At 46.0% G+C, this 21,786-nt stretch overlaps 1 protein-coding gene across 2 annotated transcripts in view; it reads left to right on the top strand.

The window, feature by feature from the left end:
- The window catches only part of LOC119374048 (dihydroxyacetone phosphate acyltransferase), a 72,963-nt gene extending 51,433 nt beyond the window's left edge, over positions 1-21,530 (top strand). For both annotated transcript variants that reach the window (XM_037644113.2, XM_037644112.2), the window contains exons 12-14: positions 12,498-12,697; positions 18,440-18,501; positions 19,782-21,530. In XM_037644113.2, the coding sequence (XP_037500041.1) occupies positions 12,498-12,697; positions 18,440-18,501; positions 19,782-19,849 (330 nt within the window). In that variant the 3' untranslated portion in view covers positions 19,850-21,530. The remainder of the gene's footprint in view (positions 1-12,497; positions 12,698-18,439; positions 18,502-19,781) is intronic.
- Positions 21,531-21,786: the final 256 nt, after the last annotated feature.

Here is a 21,786-nt window from a genome sequence, read left to right as displayed (position 1 = left end):
AACACATGCCTGTTAAGCATGGTTGCAGTCCCACTGCCGTTTTGCCCACTGAAAGACCAGTCCGTCAGCACTGGGCATATGTAGCCAGGACCGCATGACGTCACATGCAGGGCGGCGTGGCAGCTGTCGATAATTTCATGCGTCGGTGCCTGGGAGTCATAGGCATCACAGGTCTGCGGGCCGCCAGAATCATTGTTGATTAGAAGAATTTTCTGGCCGGCATCGAGAGGGTGAATGTAGCTCGCAGATGGCTGTCCGGTCAAGATGTCGAAAAACTGCACGAGAAGAAACACATGCCTGTTAAGCATGGTTGCAGTCCCGCTGCCGTTTTGCCCACTCTTCGACTTGAATTTAAGCTTCCCGAAGTTTTGAAGCATTCGAAACGAACCAATAGACGTACTTTACCGCATGTAACCCACTTGAAAAAGTGGTTTCACTGCAGCATGAGGTTGTTTTGCCATGAAACCGCCTATCCAAGAAAAATTCCCACTGCCGTGAGGCCACACTTCACGGTTAAGTGTACGTATTACGTGCACCTTTATTAATTGTTTTCTTCAATTTATAAGTGTGTTTTATAAACTTAATGTAGGCTAAATATGGCAAACTTTAAAATGTAACACACTTTACCGCTTATAACTACCTAATCATCAGAATGAACGCGGGTCCCTTTACAGTCTAGTACCTTAGGACCTTCGTCTATATATTTTATTTTGTAATTATCTTAATGGTATGTCATAATAATAAACCCCTACTACCATTCAATTCATACTACTGTTCGCTTTGAAATTATCTGATACTACTTGCCGTTCACTTCAACTTCGCTCTGAACCAAGAAAGTGGTGTTCACGCCAGCCTACTGGTTACCTATCAACTGACTATTCACTCAGTATGTATATTCCAATGACAGCAATGATTTCCGCTGAACACTAGCTCCTAAACATTGCACTCCTCAATGCTGCTGGCTGCTTTCGTTGCCATCCGCTATTCATTCCCAGCATGCTTTGTGCATGCAAACAGATGTGCCACTCACAATATGGCCAATACGTATTTACTTGATTCTACCGCGCCCTCGATTGTCACGCGCACCCGTTTTTCGCGCACCAAAAAAAAAAAAGTAATACATCGATTGTAACGCGTACCCATTTTTTCGTGAGAGAAAAGAAAAAAGTCCGTAGGAGTCAAACTTCGCACATTCATAAGAACAAGTATTTGGGTTTTAAAGAACGAAAGTTTCAAAAAAGTAAAACACAAAGTCCAAAAGCGGGCCTTGCCGCTAGAACTGTCACCACTACAGCGGCAATACGAGTCGCGTAATGGATCAGTCCTCGTCGCTGTCGGACAACTCCTTGTCGCTGTCAACGCTCTTCGATTTCGGGAAACCGGCTCTGCCTTGGTCCACTGAAACCTTTTCGTGAAGCTTTGCTGTAAAAAATCTTCTGCTTCCATTTGCGCCAGTCTTGCACGCACGTTGCGCGAACTCCGAACGACCACGATGCGGCCCGATTTCCACCCGTCTCAGCACATGTAATAACTACTATTCTTTTAAATGCTGCATCGTGGTGCACTCGTCGAGTATTTGGAGTCGGCACTTCCATGCCGTCGATGCGAACACAGAACGGGATGACAATCTTCTCGGCACACGTACGAACTGAAACAACAATGGCAGAAATGGCCAAGGCGCGTAGGAGGCGGCCATTTTGAAATGCCGATGGCAATACGATAACAGAGTTTCGTTTTTTTTTTTTGGTACTCGATTCTAACGCGCATGCGATTTTTGGACTCGTTTTACTGGAAAAAAAGGTGCGCGTTAGATTCGAGTAAATACGGTAATTGTGGGAAGAAAAGTGGGTGGTTTTTCGGTAATCTGTAAAATTAATTTTCAGTGAACCTGCACATCTATCAAACATATTGTTTTAGGTAATCACAGAAGTACATGTAGGGGAACATTTTATGGAGATCAATCGACCTATGAAAATTGCGAGAGCTTTTCACGAAGTAGCCCTGCTCGTGGTGACAAAAGTACGTTTGTGTTGATAAAAGAATATTTGAAGCACTCGTTTTGTACGGTAACTGCAGCAATACTTGACCAGTTCAAAACATTTTTCTGCACGACATTCATGAGGCATCACTTCAATAGTAAGGTCGTGCTATGATTGCTTAAAAAGATGCTGCAGGGTGCCTTTAACATCGTCATGTGCTGTTTGTTCAACTTTAGCGTAAAAGTGCAGAAACACAACAAAAGATAAGAGGGAGCACCGATAAGTGCTAACTTGCAACTGAGCCTTATTATTACACTTATAATGTAACCGCATATAGTGCAGGACCGGTTATAATGCGCTCTTTTTCGACTCCCGTTTACCCTCCCAGAGAAACGCATGTATACGCGTACCGCTTATTGTGCAGTCCCCCAAGATGAAATACCGTTTATAATGCGGTTGCGGGAAAATATTTCTGACAAACGTGGTAGCGAGTGCGGTTCTCAAAGGAGGTACGGCGCTGTGGAGGGAGCGACGAGGTCGTTACGAAGGGCGAGGGCATGCACAGTGAACGAACGAGGGGCGGAGGGAGGAAAAAGACCGCGGCAGCGTTGTGCGGGCTCGCCGAGTGGAGAAGGATGGTGGTTGCCTAGGTGACGGAGTAGCCTTTCCACTGGCGGCGGCAAGGCTCCGCAGCCACTTGCCGGCAGCGCGTTCCGCGTGTAACATACGATCGGGTCCTCATCATGTGCGCTTTAAAGTAAGCTTCCTGTCAGGAAAAGCGTCGTCGTTATCACACTTGCTACAGATATCGCGTTTGCTACCTTGTCCGCAAATTGAAAAGTTTTGCGGCTTCATGACGCGAGCTTTCGCCTTTTCTGCCAGTGCGCGGACTTGAACGAGCTTGGCGGCTTTTGTCGCCGTTGATCTCCCAGCCACGAACACAAACTTCGTATCACGCGCGCTGTTCTTGGGTTAGTGCTTGAGTGCGATCTTTTCGACGTCCGACCTTCATGTTGTCTTGGACAAAGTTCCCGCGACAACATGCTAAACCGCAGGCTAGGCCCAAGGGCGTCCGCAGAAATTTTTCCAGGGGGGTGCATCCATGGGGGGGGGTTCACTACCGTGACTTGACCGGCAAGGTTAGTCAATAATATGTAATAACGTGCAAAGTTGGCTGGCAATCCTGAAGGCCGTTTCACACGGATATGCGGACCTTTTGTGTGCTAACGAACGTGTGCAGCTTATTGCTACTGCATAGAAAGATATTATCCGAAATTCCAGGGGGGGGCAGCCGCCCCCCCTTGCACCCCCCTCCGGACGCCCATAGCTAGGCCTAATCAGCGTTGGTTGCTTTTCGGTAGCGGTCGCGGGCGATAAAAGTTGCGGTTTGGTGCGGATTTAACGAACCTTTTGGCGATGGCTGCACTTGATGGGAAGGGAATCATATCGTTAATGAAAACGAGGACATGGTTGGCACAAGCAACTCTCGAATGGTGGTTCCGGATTCGATTGCAATGTCTTAGACGTCACGTGGGCGCCCGTGAAATCGAACGATCGGTACCGCACTCAGCACGTGAAATTTCGGTCGCAATTCGACATGGTTTCTGTGTAATGCGCATACCTGAGGTGGCCTGAAACGTAGTTGGCGAATTTCCACGATGGCACTTTGTTTTGTTTGCTTTTTTCCCCCGTGTTCATTTCGTTGGCAATGCGGGTCTTTGGCGGTTAATTTTTGAACATTCGGAGATTTAAGTGGTTGTAAGCGCCCCAAATCGCATATGTCGATTATCGGACACGCGAGGCTACATGCTCAACACGTTTTGCGCAAGTGGAGCCTTTGAAGAAGGTTGTTTTGGTTTTATATAGTGCGGTACCGCTTATAGTGCGGATATTCGCGACTTCGGCGACTTACGTTATAAGCGGTCTATAAAATGAATCAAGACACACACACACACACACACACGGTATTTACTCGAATCTAGGCCAATGTTTTTTTCAAAAAAACGATGTGCGAAAGTAAGGGGGTCATCTTAGATTCAAGTATACCATTGTTTGACCGCAGCTGCTGCATACGTAAAGGCTCAGCCGCGCTAGCGGCATGACGGCTCCCCATGCGCTGATCTCAGGCTGCCATGTGCAGGTGGTTCAGCGTGTGCCCAAGGCTCATTTTTGCGACATTCTACGGTAGCTGCACGGTGATGTGGTCGCTCAGGCTCAGCGGCGGAGGAGCGGTCGCCACGGCTGCACAGACGAACTGCGTTGTCTGCTTCATATTGTCCATTGTTCCGAAATTTCGCAGTCCCACGTTCATGCAGCGAGGGTCGTCAAGCCGGCAAGCTTTCACGCCGACAAGGACGGGGCAAGGGTGGATTGTGTCGCGTGATTACGGCGCCAGCAATTGCCATAGACTTTGACACCTCCTCCTCTCTTCCTCTCGCGTGGCGCGGGCGTGGTGTTGGCAGTTTTCTGGAAGGAATCGTTCAGTGCAGTCGTGTCGGTAGAGTTTTGGAAATGTCACGCCTTAACCACGTGCTCGCAAAACACCTGTGCCACCTGTGCTTGAGAAGCGATGGCACCAACCAAGTGGTGCCACTACAGCATGGCCTTAAAGCTAAAGGTTGTTTTGCACGAGAAGAAAACTTCACACCTGCAAGTGCAGCACGAGTTTGACATGCACGAAAAGAATGTGCGATGATGGCACAAACAACGGACCAAACTGTTCGGCTGTGCAGTGATGTGGTCAGGGGTGATGGGACCGGGGAGCAGCCAGGTTTCAGGGAGAAGTCGAGATCAGGAGCCGGAGCTGATAACAAGAATGTTTATTTACATGTCGATTTGGTAACACATGGTGGCATGTTTTGGAGCGTCTCCACGCTCGCGTTATAAAGCCTTGGTCTTCCCCCGATCCTTCGTTGGATAAAACCATTGAGTCCAGAACAGTCCAATCAACAAGTTGTCTTCATCTCCGCCACCTAAAGGAAAAGTAAAGCACTGCCTCCTTCCCACCCTAGGAAAGAAGAGAAGTGGCGCTCCTGTCACGACGGGAGGTGAACTGAAGACACAATAGGGCACCATACACACGATGAAGGGATCACGGCAGCGCCCATTCCTGAAAAGTGGCCGTGTTGTCAGGTGCAGTGTTTCCTTGCCTCGATAGCGTCGCCAGCGCAGGTGACGGCCAGCTGCCGGTCGGGTCACAAAGCCACAAAGACACCGCGTAGTGTGGGAAAGTTGCCCAATGAGGAATCGCAGGCGCTCAGCTAATTGTCCGGTGCATCTCGCAGAATGCTGAACAAAGCAGTGCACAAGTGACTGCCTCTTCGGAGCAGCCATGATGGCAAACAGCTCACCTCCAGGCCATAAAACTGTCAAACTCGGCTGGGTGTGTCGAAGGCGATTGACGAGGGTAACTGACAACTGGGAAGGGTTAAGGACACGACAGCTGTGTTGTCGCCGCATCAGGTGCACTTCGGGGAACGTTGACGACGAAGAAAGCAGGGCAGATGCCGCAAAATCATCCCCACGATCCAAGGCTGGAACTCCAGCCTTGAAGAAGACAAGTCCACTTGTCGAAACGTTGGCTCGAGCACCCACCCCCTGTTCACGGATTTTTTCATGGCAGCTTCCATCTTCCACTTCCCAACGTGAAGGGTGTCACTTGAGCCAATTTTAAAGCAAGTAGGGGCTGGGAAATGCGCTTCGTGAAACGGTTCGGGTTCAGCCTAAGACGACGGACCTCCATGTGTTAGAAGCTGCCTGCTGACTTTGAGGAAAAGCTTGTCAAGTTTCAGTGCTACGTGATGGACAAACTGTGGGAAAAGGGCTGCCAACTGGGCCACATTGCAAACGTCGATCAAGACCCCGGTGTTCTTCGACATGCCAATGGCATACACCATGAACAAAAAGGATGCAAAGGAAGTCAAACTTAGGACAGCAGGTTACGAAAAGCAGCAAATGACAGTAATGTTGTGCTGCACTGCTGATGGACAAGAACTCCCCCCATACATAATATTCAAACACCGGACTCTACCAGTGGGCAAAAAGTTCCCTAGAAATGTTGTGCGCATTCACAACAAAGGTTAGATTTCCAGCGGCTTGATGGAAGCCTGGGTGAAAACAGTTAGGGAACACCGTCCGGGGGCCGCGTTGTGCAAGCAATCACTTCTAGTACTCGACACCTACTGTGGCCATCTGACTGACATTGTGAAGACCATGCTTTCTTGTGCTGGGACAGACATCACCATAATCCCTGGTGGCATGACCAGCCAACTCCAATCGCTTGGCTTCGGAAGCACTGTACCGATTGGTTTACGTCGGAAGAACATTAGCTAACCCCAATCGGGCGCATCAAGCGTGCTTCGCTCGGCCAGCTGGCGAACTGGATTGCCGTGGAGGGGAACAAAATTCCAGGTGAAACAATCATTAGAGCTTTCAAAAAGTGTTGTATTTCAAATGTGATGGACGGAAGCGAGGACGATGCCCTCTGGGATGAACTCGGCAACAAAGAAGACAGCGATGTTGCGGACAATGGTGACGATGACGACATATAAATTTTATACGCACGTGCTACGGATTGTGCGCTTACACAATGAAAGGGCTGGGTTTTCTGCCAATAAAATGGTGATTTTTCATTCAGCCTGCATTCGAAGTAAGTTTTTTTTTTCTAGCCTTGCGAATTTCGGGGGTTGGCCTGCAGTCGAGGTCGGTCTAGATTCGAGTAAATATGGCGGATATCAGAGTCAGAATCAGAAATGCTTTTTTTTTCTAACGAAATTGTTGGGGGTCCTTCAGGCGAAAAGCTGCACAATACAACTTGAATGTGCCTGAAGGCCCTCACATGGCAGCAGTAGCACTAAAGCCAGCGTATATATACATGTTTAGCATATATCCAAATATAATACACCATTTTAATCCAACTAAAAATTGCAACATATTGAATAACACTTGTGTTTTCCTACGAACACATGGTATTTAAAAATAACATAGAAATCTAATACATATAATGAGAAGAAATGTGAAAATACATTGTCATAGATCATAAACAGTGGAATTTACAACACTAAGAAAAGCACTGCTGTAAACATGACTATGATGCACAATATGATGATGCTTTGTACATTGAAACACTGAGCGCGAAATAGACATTACAACAGAAAGTGCGAAAATGTAGTAACGATTTCGTTTATATATATATATATATATATATATATATATATATATATATATATTATATAGATATATTACACATATATTGTAGAATATATACATGCATATGTTGTATAACAGGCAATGTTTACACTGACTAATGAAAACAGAATGACACAGAACAGAACGTGTCCCCTCTTGTCTTTTGTGGTGTTTCCACGCTGTCACGCTAAAGGTCATGCAGTATTAACTAGCCTGAACCACTACCCTGCTGTCTGTTCAAGTGTTCTGATGATGACACAGCTAGGACCAGGGTGTCGGAACGAAATGTTTTTCGTTTTGGTTTTAGTTTCGTTCCACCGCAAAAAGTTCCGTTCCGTTTCTGTTCCGGAACGAAAAAAAAAAAATGTTCCGTAACGGTTCGTAACGGTTTTTTTAATGAAATTTTTGAAGGTAATGATAAAAGACATTGGATTTTTTATGTAGTTACTTGCCCTCTTCTTAAGAAAGTGGGACAAGGGTAAAACACGCTCTTCAGAGGAGCGGAAGTAACTGTACCACGAATTCTTACCAACTAGCACAAACCAGTATACCTTTCAAAGTCGTAGTATTTATTTTCTCAAAAGTCAATTACGATTTTTTTAGTGGGCTCGATGCTGTGTGTCAAGGGAGTGAGCGCGATCTCAGAAGAAGCACGTCATTGAGTGTATTCTCTGATGTACGAGACCGCTGTTCTGATAAAAATGCCCCCACCTCCCCAAAGGGAATCGTGAGGAAATGCGAATGCATTTCTTGCGCCGAGAGTACACGGCGTAGTAATTTTAATGGTGTAAAGCTGGACACATCGACGCGCTCAAGTGTCTCCCTTTTGGGCGCCTCTTTCTACGAACGCTTCCTACGTGCGTTTGTAATCACCTCAGGGATGTTGCCACCGCCTTCAATGCTGCACAAGCACGTTTAGAACGCGCTGTTTTCAGGCTGTGCCAAGGCAGCACAGACGCTACAAACGTGTTTCAAATGCACTGCATTGAGGCGGTGGCGCAGGGAGGAGAGAGAGCAAACGGCGAGAGAAGGAGCGGCGAAGCACTGCACCTACCCTCTCCTACACTCTCTCCACACACGCGGCAGCTCCGCCGAGCTCCCGCGATGTGAGCGCCCTCACACGCCAGAGCGCGCTCCTCTCCACTCACTCTCCGCTACTCCGCCCGCACCACCTGCTCCGGTTGCTAGAGGCGAGGAGAAGCGCGCGCGCCCGCCCCTGTTGCTATGGGAGAGGGAGTGAGAGCGGAGAGGCGCGCGGACAACGCCGGATGCCTGACATAGCCCGACTAAGAAATGCATTCGCATTTAAAAGATCACCAGGCCTGTGCGGAACACCCTGCCACGGTGGTCTAGTGGTTGTGGCGCTCAACTGCTGACCCGATGGTCGCGGGATCTAAAGCCCCTCCGTGAGTTTTCCGCCGACCAGGTTAAGTAGCGCCAACTCGCCTTCTCCCTCTACCTTTGAACCGGATCTCCCGCAGCGGAAGCGGACGTGCCGCCATGATGTTTTTCGGTTGCACTCTCCCCCACCCCCCGCCTCCGCCTGATTGTCCTGCCGCTCGGCTGTCTCCGCAACCTTCCTGCCGGCGGAGGATCGGTCGTGATTTTGCATTAATGGAGCTTTGATGTACATCGATCTCGCTAAATGCACACACTAGGTGATGTAGCTAAGCGTCTAGGAGATCAATGGGAACTGCAGCTGTGCGTATGTGATGCGTGCGCGGGCATTGCAACTGCACGAGTGCGTCTCGCCCGATGGAAGGACCTCCTTGATATGTGTGTTGTGTGAAGTTTCGTGCGATGCACCGAAAATGTGCCTTCGTCATGCGGCGAAAAGGCGAGCCGAATGAATGAATGAAAATATGCCTAAATGACAATTGTCAGTGCATATTATAGGCGCCTAAAACCTTGGTTTTTTCGTGCCTGAAGTTCGGGTCTCTACTTATTTATAAGTATTAGATTCTCGTGTCTGCAGTTCGAGGTGAAAGTGCTCGCAATAATGTGAAGTGAATTGTGCGTTTATTGCTTTTTTTTACAATTTTGCGGGTGTAGTCGTAGCACCAGGTATGTGGGTAGTATACGTGCGACGGCGACTGGCAGGCATTTTAAAGTGGTCGCACTATGCCGTTCGCTCATTTCTGCTAATTCAAATCTGCGACCAGGCGACCGTCAGTTCTGTTGTAGCATATTGCGATCTGCCAGACCAGCGCCTCATTCAAGCCTCGTCGAACGCCCCGTCTCAGAACGTTTGTCAGGACAGGATGAAAGAACGCCGTCAACGATAGAAGCACTTATCTGCGTTAAAACACCGGCTAATGTCACTGTAGTACAGTGCTTTATAACCGGCGAGGAGACACTTTTAAACCAGCGAAGAAACACTGCCTCATGGCTGGTATCTCTGTGGCAGCAAGAGGTTTGACAGCTGTGTGAATCGTCCGCGTAACGTAAGTAACGTAAAGGGCGGCCTGCGTCAAGATTTACAGTGCAAGACGTACCTCGCAGAGCTTGTCCTACTTCTTTGGCTGGATGCCTTGTCGTCCAATGTGCTGCAGCCAGACGGCTGTTCTCTCTTCATCATACTTACCAAGGGGTAAAGAAAAGAGAGATTTGCCGGTATTCCATCGCGTCGGACAGCCTGGTGCGCAGCAGCGAGGCGGCATCCCTCGTGGCGCAGAAACACCGAGCGAAAATTCCCTCGGCGGCAGAGGTAAAGATATTCTAGTTCACTGTAGCAGAGGAAAATAATTGCTGTCTCGCGTGTGTGGAAACAAGATGGAAGGAAAAAGCGGAAGGAGGTGGCCCAATAACTTCCTTCCGGAAACTCCGGAACCGGAACTAGGCGGCGGCGGCGGCGGAACTATGCTTGGCACTACTTAAAAAAGCGGCAGTAGACGTGATGGAGGGGCTTTAGCGGGATCGACTCCCAGCCGTGGCAGCTGCATTTTCGATGGAGGTGAAAATGTTTGAGGCCCGTGTACTTAGATTTAGGTCCACGTTAAGGAACCCCAGGTGGTCGAAATTTCCGGAGCCTTCCACTACGGCGTCTCTCATAATCATATCGTGGTTTTGGGGCATTAAACGCGAGATATTATATATTATATTATTGCGCGAAGCACGCAGCACAGTCACAGCGAAAGCTGGAAGAGCGGACTTTGTAGAGCCCATTGTAGAGTCCCTTGGGGCAACTAAAACAAGCGCACATGCAAGGTACCCACAACGCCATAAATCATCGTAATTTTTCTGTGGCAGCGAAGTTCCCACTATGCCATTTTTCATCGCTCTTCAGAGAATCTTGGTACCCGCTACACATCTGTAAGGCATTATGTGCACTTTGTGCTGTGGCTTATGATGATGAAGACTTATGGCTGAGCACTTTGCAGTCGGTGGGAAGCAGTGTTGCATAATGGGCACTCCATTCCATTCCAGTTCCATTCCGGGGAATTAGAACTGGCCGCAATTTCAATCCTTTCAATTCCTCGGAATGAAAAAACTTAGCCCATTCCCACTCCGGGAATGGCCGGGCAGTTCAATTCCATTCCTGTAATTCCTCAACGTGGGAAAGGTATCTTGATAGTTTATCGAGCTCTGAATGAACGTCCCATAAAGCTGATGTCATCAGATGCATTAAGAACTGCAAAAGTACGCAAAACACGTTACCAAGTTGGAGGGATAGTAGCTTGGTGACATATCTCGTGCAGTACAACCACCACCCTACTAATTCTCATAGGGGCAGTCCTCCCGCTACCTATAGTATTTGCGTGATCAGCATGTTTGAACAAATGGTGGTGTTTTAATATTGTTTAAGCTTGAACGTGTTAGTGCTGAAATGACACAACAGTAGTATTCATGAAGACTAAGCAGATTTGGTTAATGGGGAATAATACCCTCTAGATCTGCTGGTATTAGTTGGAACAGTGCACCGCTCGGGCACCTTGTGCATTTGCATCGAATACGGAACACTGGGCCGCACTACTCGTCAGCACTCACGCTTGTCAAGCACGCCTCGCAACTATGGATGGGTGAGGAGAACTTTCTGTGTTCGCCTGTGCACAGGTATGCAATGTCTTCCTTGTCGCAAATGTTACTTACGTGCGTCAGGTACCAAGCAGCTCGTGAAATAGAGATCAGGCTGTGCATAGTGTATTCTCCACTTTCGTGTGAGGGTATCAATGGGAGCCAACGCGCAGGGTTAATTTGTTTCTCCCTTCAGTATCTGCTGGGATAATGCATTTGTTTGTACACTAACTTATGCATCGGTTTGTAGCAGGCGCGTTGCTTATAAATGTACCGTGCTTGTAATCAGCGAAGCCATTTTAGCAATGCTGCTTTATTGTTAATTTCGAGGCTCTGATTTACTAATGTATGAAGTTTCAAAAATAGCATGTAGACCAAAACATGCTCTATTTTCGGAAAAAGACGTAATTCCATTCCCATTCCATTCCTTCAAGCGTTGTCCTCATTCCATTCCGGGGTCGCGAAAATGTGGAATGATTCCGAAGTCATTCGAATTCTGGTAGGGCAACTCCTCAACACTGGTGGGAAGTGTTAAACAACACACTCTTTGCGCTATTAGCATTGTGTGATGACTGGTTGTTATTTTACCCTTCTGACACGCTATATTACTTATGTTAACACGATTCCTTGCCCGACATGACGCCTGTATAGAGTATTTTTGCGAAGGAGTTACAAGCACCAGCGTGGCACCGTGGTGGAAACTCTACCGCCACGCAGAGGGCACGGTTTAAAATCCCATCCGATCCTAGAAATTTGCTTCTCATTTCATTTTTTCTTATTTCACGCGATAGCGGTCACGGACACCGGCGGCGGCGGACAACCATCGCGCCAAAATCAGCTCTTGTAATCTCATAATCGCTTTCGCTGTAACAAACTTCAGCGTCGACAATCCCCTCTCCACTTTGGCCTGCGTGACAGGCACACAAAAGTCTACTTGCATTAATATAAACATCTCTGGTTGTCACTGTTTTCGTTTTTCGCACAATTTCAATATATCTTTATTTTGGAATTCCTCCCTGAGGTACGCGCTAATACTGTATCCTAAGATATGCACATTGCATGAGCTCAGTTGTTCCGGATTGCGAAGTTGTTTTCTCGTGAACCGAAAAACGATTGAAAAAATTTCGGTTTCACTCCGGAACGAAATAATAGATAAAGTTTCGGTTACGTTTTCGTTCCGGTCAAAAATATCACTTTTTTCGTTTTTCGTTTTCGGTTTTCATTTCGTTCCGACACTCTGGCTAGGACAGTGGTTGTTATGACGACTCTGGGGGCTGCATTAATGACACTGTTTTTCATTTTCCATATCCTACACAGACGGTGTGCGTCTTCCTGCGCGATCAGCCCAGCGACGTGGTGGAGGTGCCCTTACCCGAGCTAGTGCGGAAGTGCCAGTGTGCCGCGGAGAAGCGCCTGCGCCAGGGCCAGCTTGCGGACTACCGGGTGCTGTCCCTCGACATGCTCAACAACTGCCTCATCTGCCTCTGCAACCTGGGCGCAGCACACAAGGAGAAGCGGTACGGTGCACGCTTTATAAAGTGCATTAATGAGCATGTGCTTATTGGCTGTCTCAACTAGGCCACTGGCTCACTTGCTTGTACTCAGGTTTTGCACGTGGGTGGTGGACATCCTTTGTTGCTGTGGTTGATGGCATAGAGTTTCTCACAATAATACCTAGAGAGAAATCTGGCGCCACCGTCTATGCATATTTCTTAAGGGGTGTCATTGCTACGATGGGAATGACGGTATATGTGTCTGCAGGGCTTGTGTTGGCTGGTGTTGAGCGGGGCTTCGGCTAAAAAGCGGATACAGCTGCGCAAATAAAGCTTCTCTAAAACAAAACTTTTATAAACGGATCTTATTAACGCATATTATATTCCGGAATAAAAGTCTACTCACCTGTACGGCATAACAAACAACCAAAGAAAGAAACAGACGACAAGCAGTTGCAGAGTGAACGCTGGCCTCATCGTCTGCCTTCAAAGTTTAGCGTCCGTTCGTTACTTCTTACGCTTCGTAAAGTTGTATATCGACGCAGAAGTTTCCAAAGTTAAATAAAACTCATTTCTGTGCAATGATAAAAAAAAAGATCGCTTACTACGTGCTCCTTCAGCGCAAAATCAACCATTTTGATGCAAGGAATGTGTTGAAGCCAGATGCCTTTTCGAGGTGTCCGGGCTCTTTGTGAACACTGCCAATCCGAGCCAAGTCCGAATCTCACATATCCCAGCATTCCCATGTGTACAACAGCTCGCAGCGCCACTTTTCCCTTTAGGTCAGTGTAAGAAACTCTATGCTTGATGGCATGCTTGGGTGCTTCAGACAGAATAAACTGCAGCTATGTGCCATCTGTACAGAGCCATACATGTCTAGACCTTCTCAGCAACAATGTGCTGGTGCCTCCTGTGCCATTATAGCAAAAGGCAGTGCATGCCTGCTGTTAATGATGACAGCATCTGCCTGTGTCTCGTTCACTCGGACAGATACCGTATTTCCTCGTGTATTGGCCGCGAGGCCCACCACTGGAAATGCTGGTGCTACCGTCGTCGTGACGTGCTTGGCAGGATCACGTGGTCTCAGCGGCCGCGTCGGCTGCTTGTGGAGCGCTGCCGCATGCTTTGAAAATGAATTTCAAGTCCCACATGCACCGCGGTCTGTTCAAATACGGAAGTTTTCTCGCATTTTCTACTCAAGTGAAACCATTGTAATAGAGTGGCTGCCTCCGAAGGCGACGAACATGGGGCTCTACCGCTCGGTGCAGCAGTGCTGAGCTTACGCAACGGAGCCCAGTGTCAGCCTGCACCGGTACCCGCGGGACAAGAAACTGCGTGAAGCATGGGTTGTAAAGTTAAGAACCGGCAAGTAGCCATCGGCTACGAGTCTTGTGTGCAACAAGCACTTCCGTGACAAATACTTTCGTTACTGCGTCGGGCCTGCGATGTTCGGTGAGTAGCAGACAGCGCGCACTGAGACGATGGCTCACGCGCGCTTCCCGCCGGCACATGATGCTTATCTGCCACAGGATGGAAAAGACGCTACCTTTTACCACGTGTAGTGCCATCTCAGAACCCTCCCGTGCGACCTCTTGATCGTCTGCCCCGTGCTCAGCGTGCACAAAATCGGCTGCAGATGCGCAAGTTATTGTTTAGATACGTTGAATTAAAAAACTCACAGAGTCCCTTATGCATTGGCCAAAGATGACTGGAAGGCGAAAGCCATCTTCTTCTTGTCAGTCGATGTATTGATTCTTCCGCGTCCCCCTCCAAAAGCGTTCTGCACCTAACGCGGTTTTGCACGGCCTCCGTGACCGATCACGGAGGCAATGCAAAGTGACCATCACGTGTGAATACGTATGATGACGTCATAATGACGCTACATGTTTTGGTGACCTGTGACGTCAATAGGACGTCATATGGTCACGCCATCACGTGACTATTTTTTGCATCACTCGTGTTGACACCGCCGACGCGGGACGCCGACGGGCAATCTTCCCATTTGATAGGCATCTAGGGCTTTCGACGTTTTGCGTTGCCTCCGTGATCGGCCCACCGATCACGGAGGCAATGCAAAGGGACCATGTTGTGTGAGTACGTCATCATGTGACATCACGTTAAGTCACGTCATGGTGATGTCATAATGAAGTTACAAATTTAGGAGACCTGTGACGTCATATGGTGCCGTCATCACATGACGATTACTTTTTGCGTCACTCGTCCTGATGCCGTGACGGTCAATCTTCCTGTTTGAAGAGGCATCTGGCTTTCGCCTTCATAAGCTACACGATGTTTGCTGGTGGACGTACATAGCGAGAGAGTCAAATGCTGCGGCTTTGTGCTACATTTATGTTTGCAATAAAATTTGTTCAGTCAAGCTTGCGTTCCCCTGACGCAAACACTATGTGCTAAAAAGATCAGATTTTTTTGTGCCACTCTCAAACTAACGTTGGGCCTCTCCAACCCCATGTATTTTGTTGGAGCCTCATTTATTTACGTGGGAAAGATGTCACCCTGTTGGCGTTAAACACGACACTGCTGCCAAAATTGCTGGGGTACTCGTCAAATATTTGCTATCCTGTTTTGCCCAGTATATTTTGCCCACCCCAGTATATAACCTGCACCCACAACTATAAACTGCAGAAAAGAAAAAAGAAAAATTCCCGCATGTTGTTTGAAAGCCACCTTCCTTGCATTACCATGAATCAGTGCCATGAAGCCAACTTGCACACCTGAATTCGTGGATAACCCACACCCTGACTTTAGCTCCAAATATTCTGTATATATTGTGCAGGTTATGCGCAAGAAAATGCCGTACATTTCAAATCGTCACATCACTGCGAGTGACCTGTAGTCATGGTTTCTTTTGTGCGGAACAAGCGTTCATTTAATCCAAACATGGTGTTATAAGAAATGCACTGCATAAATGCCATGTTTGGGGGGAATTTGTATGTGAATATGTTCAGACAGAAGATGTGCCCATACTTGGCTTCCTAATTCTGCACAACTACAGTAATACTTCATTATTAGGGGGAGAAAGAATGTGTAATCCGGAAAAACGTAATGTTCGATAATGCTTGCAGCAGTGCTACAGATGCGGCAAAAAACTACTTTCACATAAAGCTTTTTTAATAATAAATTGAAGGTCAACAGACTACTAAAATGCACCGCAGAATTTCGTTTGAACTATGTGAAATTTGAATTATGAGATTCGTGCATAGCTATGACTCAGTGAAACATATCAGGAAAAGCAGAGATGGTTGATCATGTTAGTAGAGTATATTGCTTACATTGCTGCCAATGCAGTAGTTTTTTTTTTCTTCTTTTATCTGCTTGGGCTTTCAAATGCTTTGACAAATACAGTTGCCTTTATGTCTGGCTGTTTTAAAAGTATGCGCGCGAATGTTCAGCAATAAGAAACAAAGGCAGCTAATATTTCTGGTACGGATCAGCAAAAAGCGTGAATTAATCAGATGGCGATGTCTGAATGAAGCAGCTTTTAATTACATTGAACTTAAAGCAGGCCAACCAAAAATTTGCCAAGATACCTTAAATGACAAATTCGCCATTCAAGGATTTGTCCTAGAACCAAGGACACAAGGATGCGCATGTCACAGTGTATCTGTACTAAATGTGTCGAAAGTATTTGGTGAATGCCGCATGCGTTTTCTACGCGGAGAAGAACCTGCTTTGCAGATGATTTAGTATTTAATGTTGTGATAGTGCTAAGGGAAGGCCATACATATTTAGGAGTCAAGGAGAGCAGCTTGAATATGATGGTATAGTGCATTTAATTTTCTTGCTGTCAAGTATTTCATATAGTGCGTTGCTCAGTATAGGCCTGTGTGAACGCTCGAGTGCTTCAAATACTCGCAGGCATTACAACAACTTCTCACAGCATTCGAATTTACTTCGATATGAAAAGAAAATTTCTGAAATTTCGAAGCATTTGAAACGAACTAATAGATGTACATTTACCGCATGTAACCCGCTTAAAAAGGTAGGTTCACGGCAGCTTGTAGCTGCTATGTATTCATGAGAAATTTGCACTGCTGCGAAGCCACAGTTTAACCCTTTATGGGGCATAATGTTATGAACAATGCACGCCACCTATTGAGGGCGTCATTGTCATCTCTATCAGCTTCTTATATGTACAAAATTTGAGCCCTCTATTTATTGTTAAAGGTTTTCGAGAAAAAAGTGGGAAATATGTGTCCCACTGACCAGTGCAAGACGGTTGTTTCAGAGAAAAAAAAGTAATTTTATTTTTTTATGTGAACTTGCTGCTGCCTTACGAACCACAAAGGACAGAGCCTACAAATACCTACTCTCTATCACACAAAAAACGCTTGACTAAATATCCATTGTGCATCCACTTGCTAACGGCACTCGAGCAGCAGATGTGGGTACTGGGCGTGCCTGCAACAGTCGAATTTTTGTCCATGGAGGAAGCTGAACTGCTTCCTCCAATGGAAGAGACTTCCCTGCATGAAGCAGGATGAAAATTGGATACTGCAATCAGTTGCACACCATGTTAGAATGGCTACGCTTTGGGAAATATATCACTGAAAGGTTGTCAATTTTTTTGCATTGCACAAGATTTTGAGGAAAACTGTATGGGTAGGAAAGAATAAAACCACTATAATAGCACATTTAGGAACTCGTTAGTATGGAATAAGTCTCTCAAGCTTACCGCTTATGCTGAACAGGGTGGAGAGTGCGCCAAAATGAAAAAAGGATGCAGCGTCTGCAAGTGGAATGGTTTGCTTGGAACACGGGTATGTGCTGACACCTTGCGAATAGTACCATAAAGACAACTACCAAAACAGCTTTCTAGAACATCCACGCGGTCGCATTAAAAGTCTGAAAGCAATCGATTCATTCTTTTCATTCTAAAATGAAGATGGCGAAGAAAAAAGGGGGACATATGATTCCCAGTGCCCCACAAAGGGTTAAGGTTAAGTTACTTTCGTACCAATTAATTTTTTTTTAAATTTAAGAGTGTGGTATACAGCCTCATATGGGCTAGGTATAGTGAATCTTAAACCTTATTGTATTTTGCCAGTTATAACTTCCACCCTAGTACCATTCAAATCTCACTGCCATTCGAATTAGCTCAGGAATTACCTGATACTAATTAACGTTTGCTGCGACTTCACTTAAAACCAAAAAATTGATATTTGCACAAGCCTAGCTCAACCATTCAAGGCTACGTCATATTGGTCTATTGGATCAGGTGACACCACAGGTTTGCTGGCCAATCACCTTCGCAGTGTGGATTGCAAACCACTTGTTTAAGATGACAATTTGTTCCTGGGCCTCTTTTAAAAACTCTGTATTCAGTAAAAGGGTCCAGTTTGTGACCAAGCTCAACTACCATATTTATTTGCGTGCTACAAACACTGGCTAGTGCTCATTTGTTTATCTATTTATTTATACATGTACCTACGGCACCCTCTAGGGTCAATGTTGCAGTAGGAATTACAATGCAAAAATACATTGACGACGTGATACAGAACACAATAGAGTAGAACAGTGCAATGTATGACGCAATATAACATAGAGTGGATGACTGTTGGTTACTGCTGGCTAATTGTCAAGTAATGTTTCTTATCCGCTGCTTTGGCAGCAACATTGTATTCTTTCACTTTCACTCGAATGATTACGTTGTTTGCAAGTCATTTAGAACAGGTTCTTCTGGGATATCAGTTGTAGTGGTTTGGCATGGTTGGTCCTCAGAAAAAGTATCTTCGATTCACACTGCAGGGACGGTGCTGCCATCTTGGTCCCGAATGGCGACGTCATTTCCAAGGTTCTGGAGAGCATCGGTGAGAAAAGCTGCTTTTTTAATGGCTGCCTTCCTCGCTCTGTTGCCAACTGTCTTAGTGGGAGATCGGTTCCTCGAGGTTATTTTTAGTTACGCAGATGTTTAAGTGTAGCCGAGGTTTAAGTGTAGCTCTTGGAGGGGCCTTTTCCCCATCTCCCTGGGCTTACAGGGGCTCAGGAGGGCTGGGTCCTCCACCATCAATACTAGAGGGGCGTGGTCCTCCTTGTCTGGTGATCAACAAAAATTTGGAGAGGATGCTTGAGCTTCGCCTTCATGAGTAGAACGCGATAGCGTAATCGGACCCTGTTCAAATTATCTTCTCAATCGCTAGCCTGGCATAGCCTGTCTGTGGACACTTAAAGCGTGCCGGAAGAAAAGGAGCATCTGTGCACCTGTAAATTGGCCCTTTCAAACTATCTTAGAATGCATACTGCAAGTACAGTTGTGAAATGCCCACTACAACATAATACTTCCTTTTCCGAGTTTGCGAGGTGCCCACTATGCGTTTGTAGAACAACACGTGCACCTGCGCAGCTGCACGTGTTGTTGATAATGATAATTAATTATGCCTCTGTGCTTTGTGACTGGTGGGCCTTTAAACCAGCCACTCGTTGCACAATTCACATGTTTTGATGCCTGGTATGCTTGTACGCCTCTGCCACGCAATATTACATGTAATATTGACGTTCCTTGCACTACATAACATTCATATAGTGTTGTTTTCCAAAGCACTTTTGAGCACGGGTGTGGCTGTGTGGTCGAACACCTGTTTTTTATTTATTTATTCGCATTCATCACGAATTTTCACTCACGGACAGGCTGATTTTTCGCTCACAACCAACCACGCCGAAGCCAGAGTTTCTGCAAAACGACATCTTTAACGCTATCGTGTTCACACGTATGCGGTACAACACCCCCCCGACACCCTCGCCTTTCCTCTTGAACAGATACGCACATATAAGCAGCCCATGTGGGGGCCTTTCCCAATTCCCCCAATATTAATTTCGCTTGGATTAAGCATGCACTTGTATTAAGCTCTGCACCCCCCCCCCCACTCCCCCGTGCAGCTTCTAGTCTGCTCATGGGAGTGAAAAAGAACGGAAGAATGCCACTTAGAAGGTGGAATTACTCTCTGTAGTCTCCGTTTATACTTGAAGGATCCAAAAATTGTTTTCGACAGCATATTGATCAGACAATCTAGTGAGGTCATTGTATGATTACTTATATGTAAGGCGTTTCGGTGCCACCGAAATGATTCTATGATTTTTTGCTTTCACGCAGATGTTTTCCTTTCCGTGGCTGCGAGGCCCTCGTCGAGAAACGCCGAGTCCTGCCAGGCCAAGCTGTAGACGGGCAGATGCCGCAGTTTATTTATTTCCTTTCCATAGAAACAAGTGGCATTGTTGTGATATATACCCACCTGCAGTCAGTTTTGTATAGCCCAATACACGTAATCTCTACGAGTCACAGGATCTAATCTCGCACTTCTTTATTTTTCCCGCCTCTTCCAGTGCTTCTTTTTGCACTCGCACTGTTAGTTTCAACTGCACTTATACATTTTATTTTCATGTTCTTTCTTTGTTTATATACATCGAGTTTGATAGACCTGAGGCTTTTGCTTCAATGTTGTGTTTTAATGGCATTTAATAGTAATTATATGAAACAGCGTACAGAAGGGCATGGCTCATGTTTCAGCACAGCGGAAGAATTTCCCAGTATTCCTGAACGAACAACGTCTTCATGTTCGGCACATGTTAATGGCTTGAAATCAGTATGTCTACATATTGAGCACCACTGTGGAATTACTATATTGTGTTCATTGAATGGGATATGAATCTTCTAACTTGATGTGTTAGGTTAATGACTAAAGCTGACTTGAAGAACTGCTTTGCATGTAATTATGTACAGTCATTTGTACACTTTGATGATACTGACTGAACCTTAAAACTGCTGAAGGCACTAAAAAGTATTAGGGAGCAAAAATGCTTTTCTGGAATGTTTTATGGGTGAGTCTGCTCGCTCCCTTTGGATGTGGTGCCGATCGTAAATATAACGACACAATGAAAATGTGCATTTTAACTCTACAAATGTTGCCTCATAGTGTACAGACAGTGCTCATTATATAGGTGCACGTGCTGTGTTGGTGCAACTGGAAAAGATGGTCATTTGCACAATACATATACGAATACATGCAAATTTTTGCATGAGTTGTGATGATTTCTTTTTGGCTCCAAAATGGAACCTTTATTGTTTTTATTGTAAGCCTTCGTTTTTACAATGACTTGTGAGGCTAGTAATTTAGCCATATGACAAAATTGGTTCATTGCACTGCGTGCCAAAATGCAGCTCGCTCAGATAATTCATGCTTAGATAATTTAAAGATGTGGTAAATCACAAAATAAAAATTTTGGTTCACCTGCGATGTTTTTATGTCACATCACCACGTCATTTAATTGAGGCTTGATAAGTTTGAACTTTCTGTGCTTTGTTAGCACAGACCAAAAATAGCTAATACAATGGCGTTAGTAATTGGAATGTGTCCCCATCTGACGATCGCTTAGGTGTGTTAATTATTTTACATGAGATCATCTAGCATAGGTCACGTGCCTACTCCTTTGTACACAAAAGAAAGTTCGTGTGCATAGCTCTTCATTCCAGTACCCATAACTACTCCTAATTCTGCCTGGGCCGTGCCCTGTTTAGCTGAAGTCCTCATATTTCAGGTGATAAGTTGTGGTGCCTGTGTGATTGAATTGCGTAGACCAGAATGCAAGCTTCTATTACACACCCAAGTTGGCCTTTGCTAGGAATGTCACAAGTTTGCTGTTGTGGTGTGCTTATTTATGCCATTAGGTCTTTGCAGTTGGATGCTTCTTGTAATGAAATTTTGACGCTTTCGTATTTGCACTGAAAGCACCTTCATTAACAACAGTCTTTGTTGGCCTGTGCAGTGGGTTGTCTTCCTTGTGAATGCTTGTGAATGTGCAAAGATTAAATAGGTCCCTGTGGCCTTTGTTGTTTCGTTTTTCAGTCTTACGAATAATCTCATTCACTTTATGAACACTAACCTCAAGAATACCTGAAATGTGGTTAATATCAGGAACATTGTGGTTAATATGCGGAAATGTGGTCAATATGTGGCGCGCAGTCTCTTCGTCCCCTTCATCTTAGGATTGACTATAAGCCAAGACAGTTGGCTCTTGGCGACGTACATTCGAGAAGTGAGGATACTTATAGTACATTTTTCTGTACCGCCTAGTAACTTGACGGATAATGAGGCCTGTGG

This window comes from Rhipicephalus sanguineus, chromosome 11, assembly GCF_013339695.2.
Source record: "Rhipicephalus sanguineus isolate Rsan-2018 chromosome 11, BIME_Rsan_1.4, whole genome shotgun sequence".
In the NCBI taxonomy this organism is placed as follows: Eukaryota; Metazoa; Arthropoda; class Arachnida; order Ixodida; family Ixodidae; genus Rhipicephalus; species Rhipicephalus sanguineus.
Note: the sequence above shows the minus strand (reverse complement) of the source record. Positions and strands in the feature narration are given on the sequence as shown.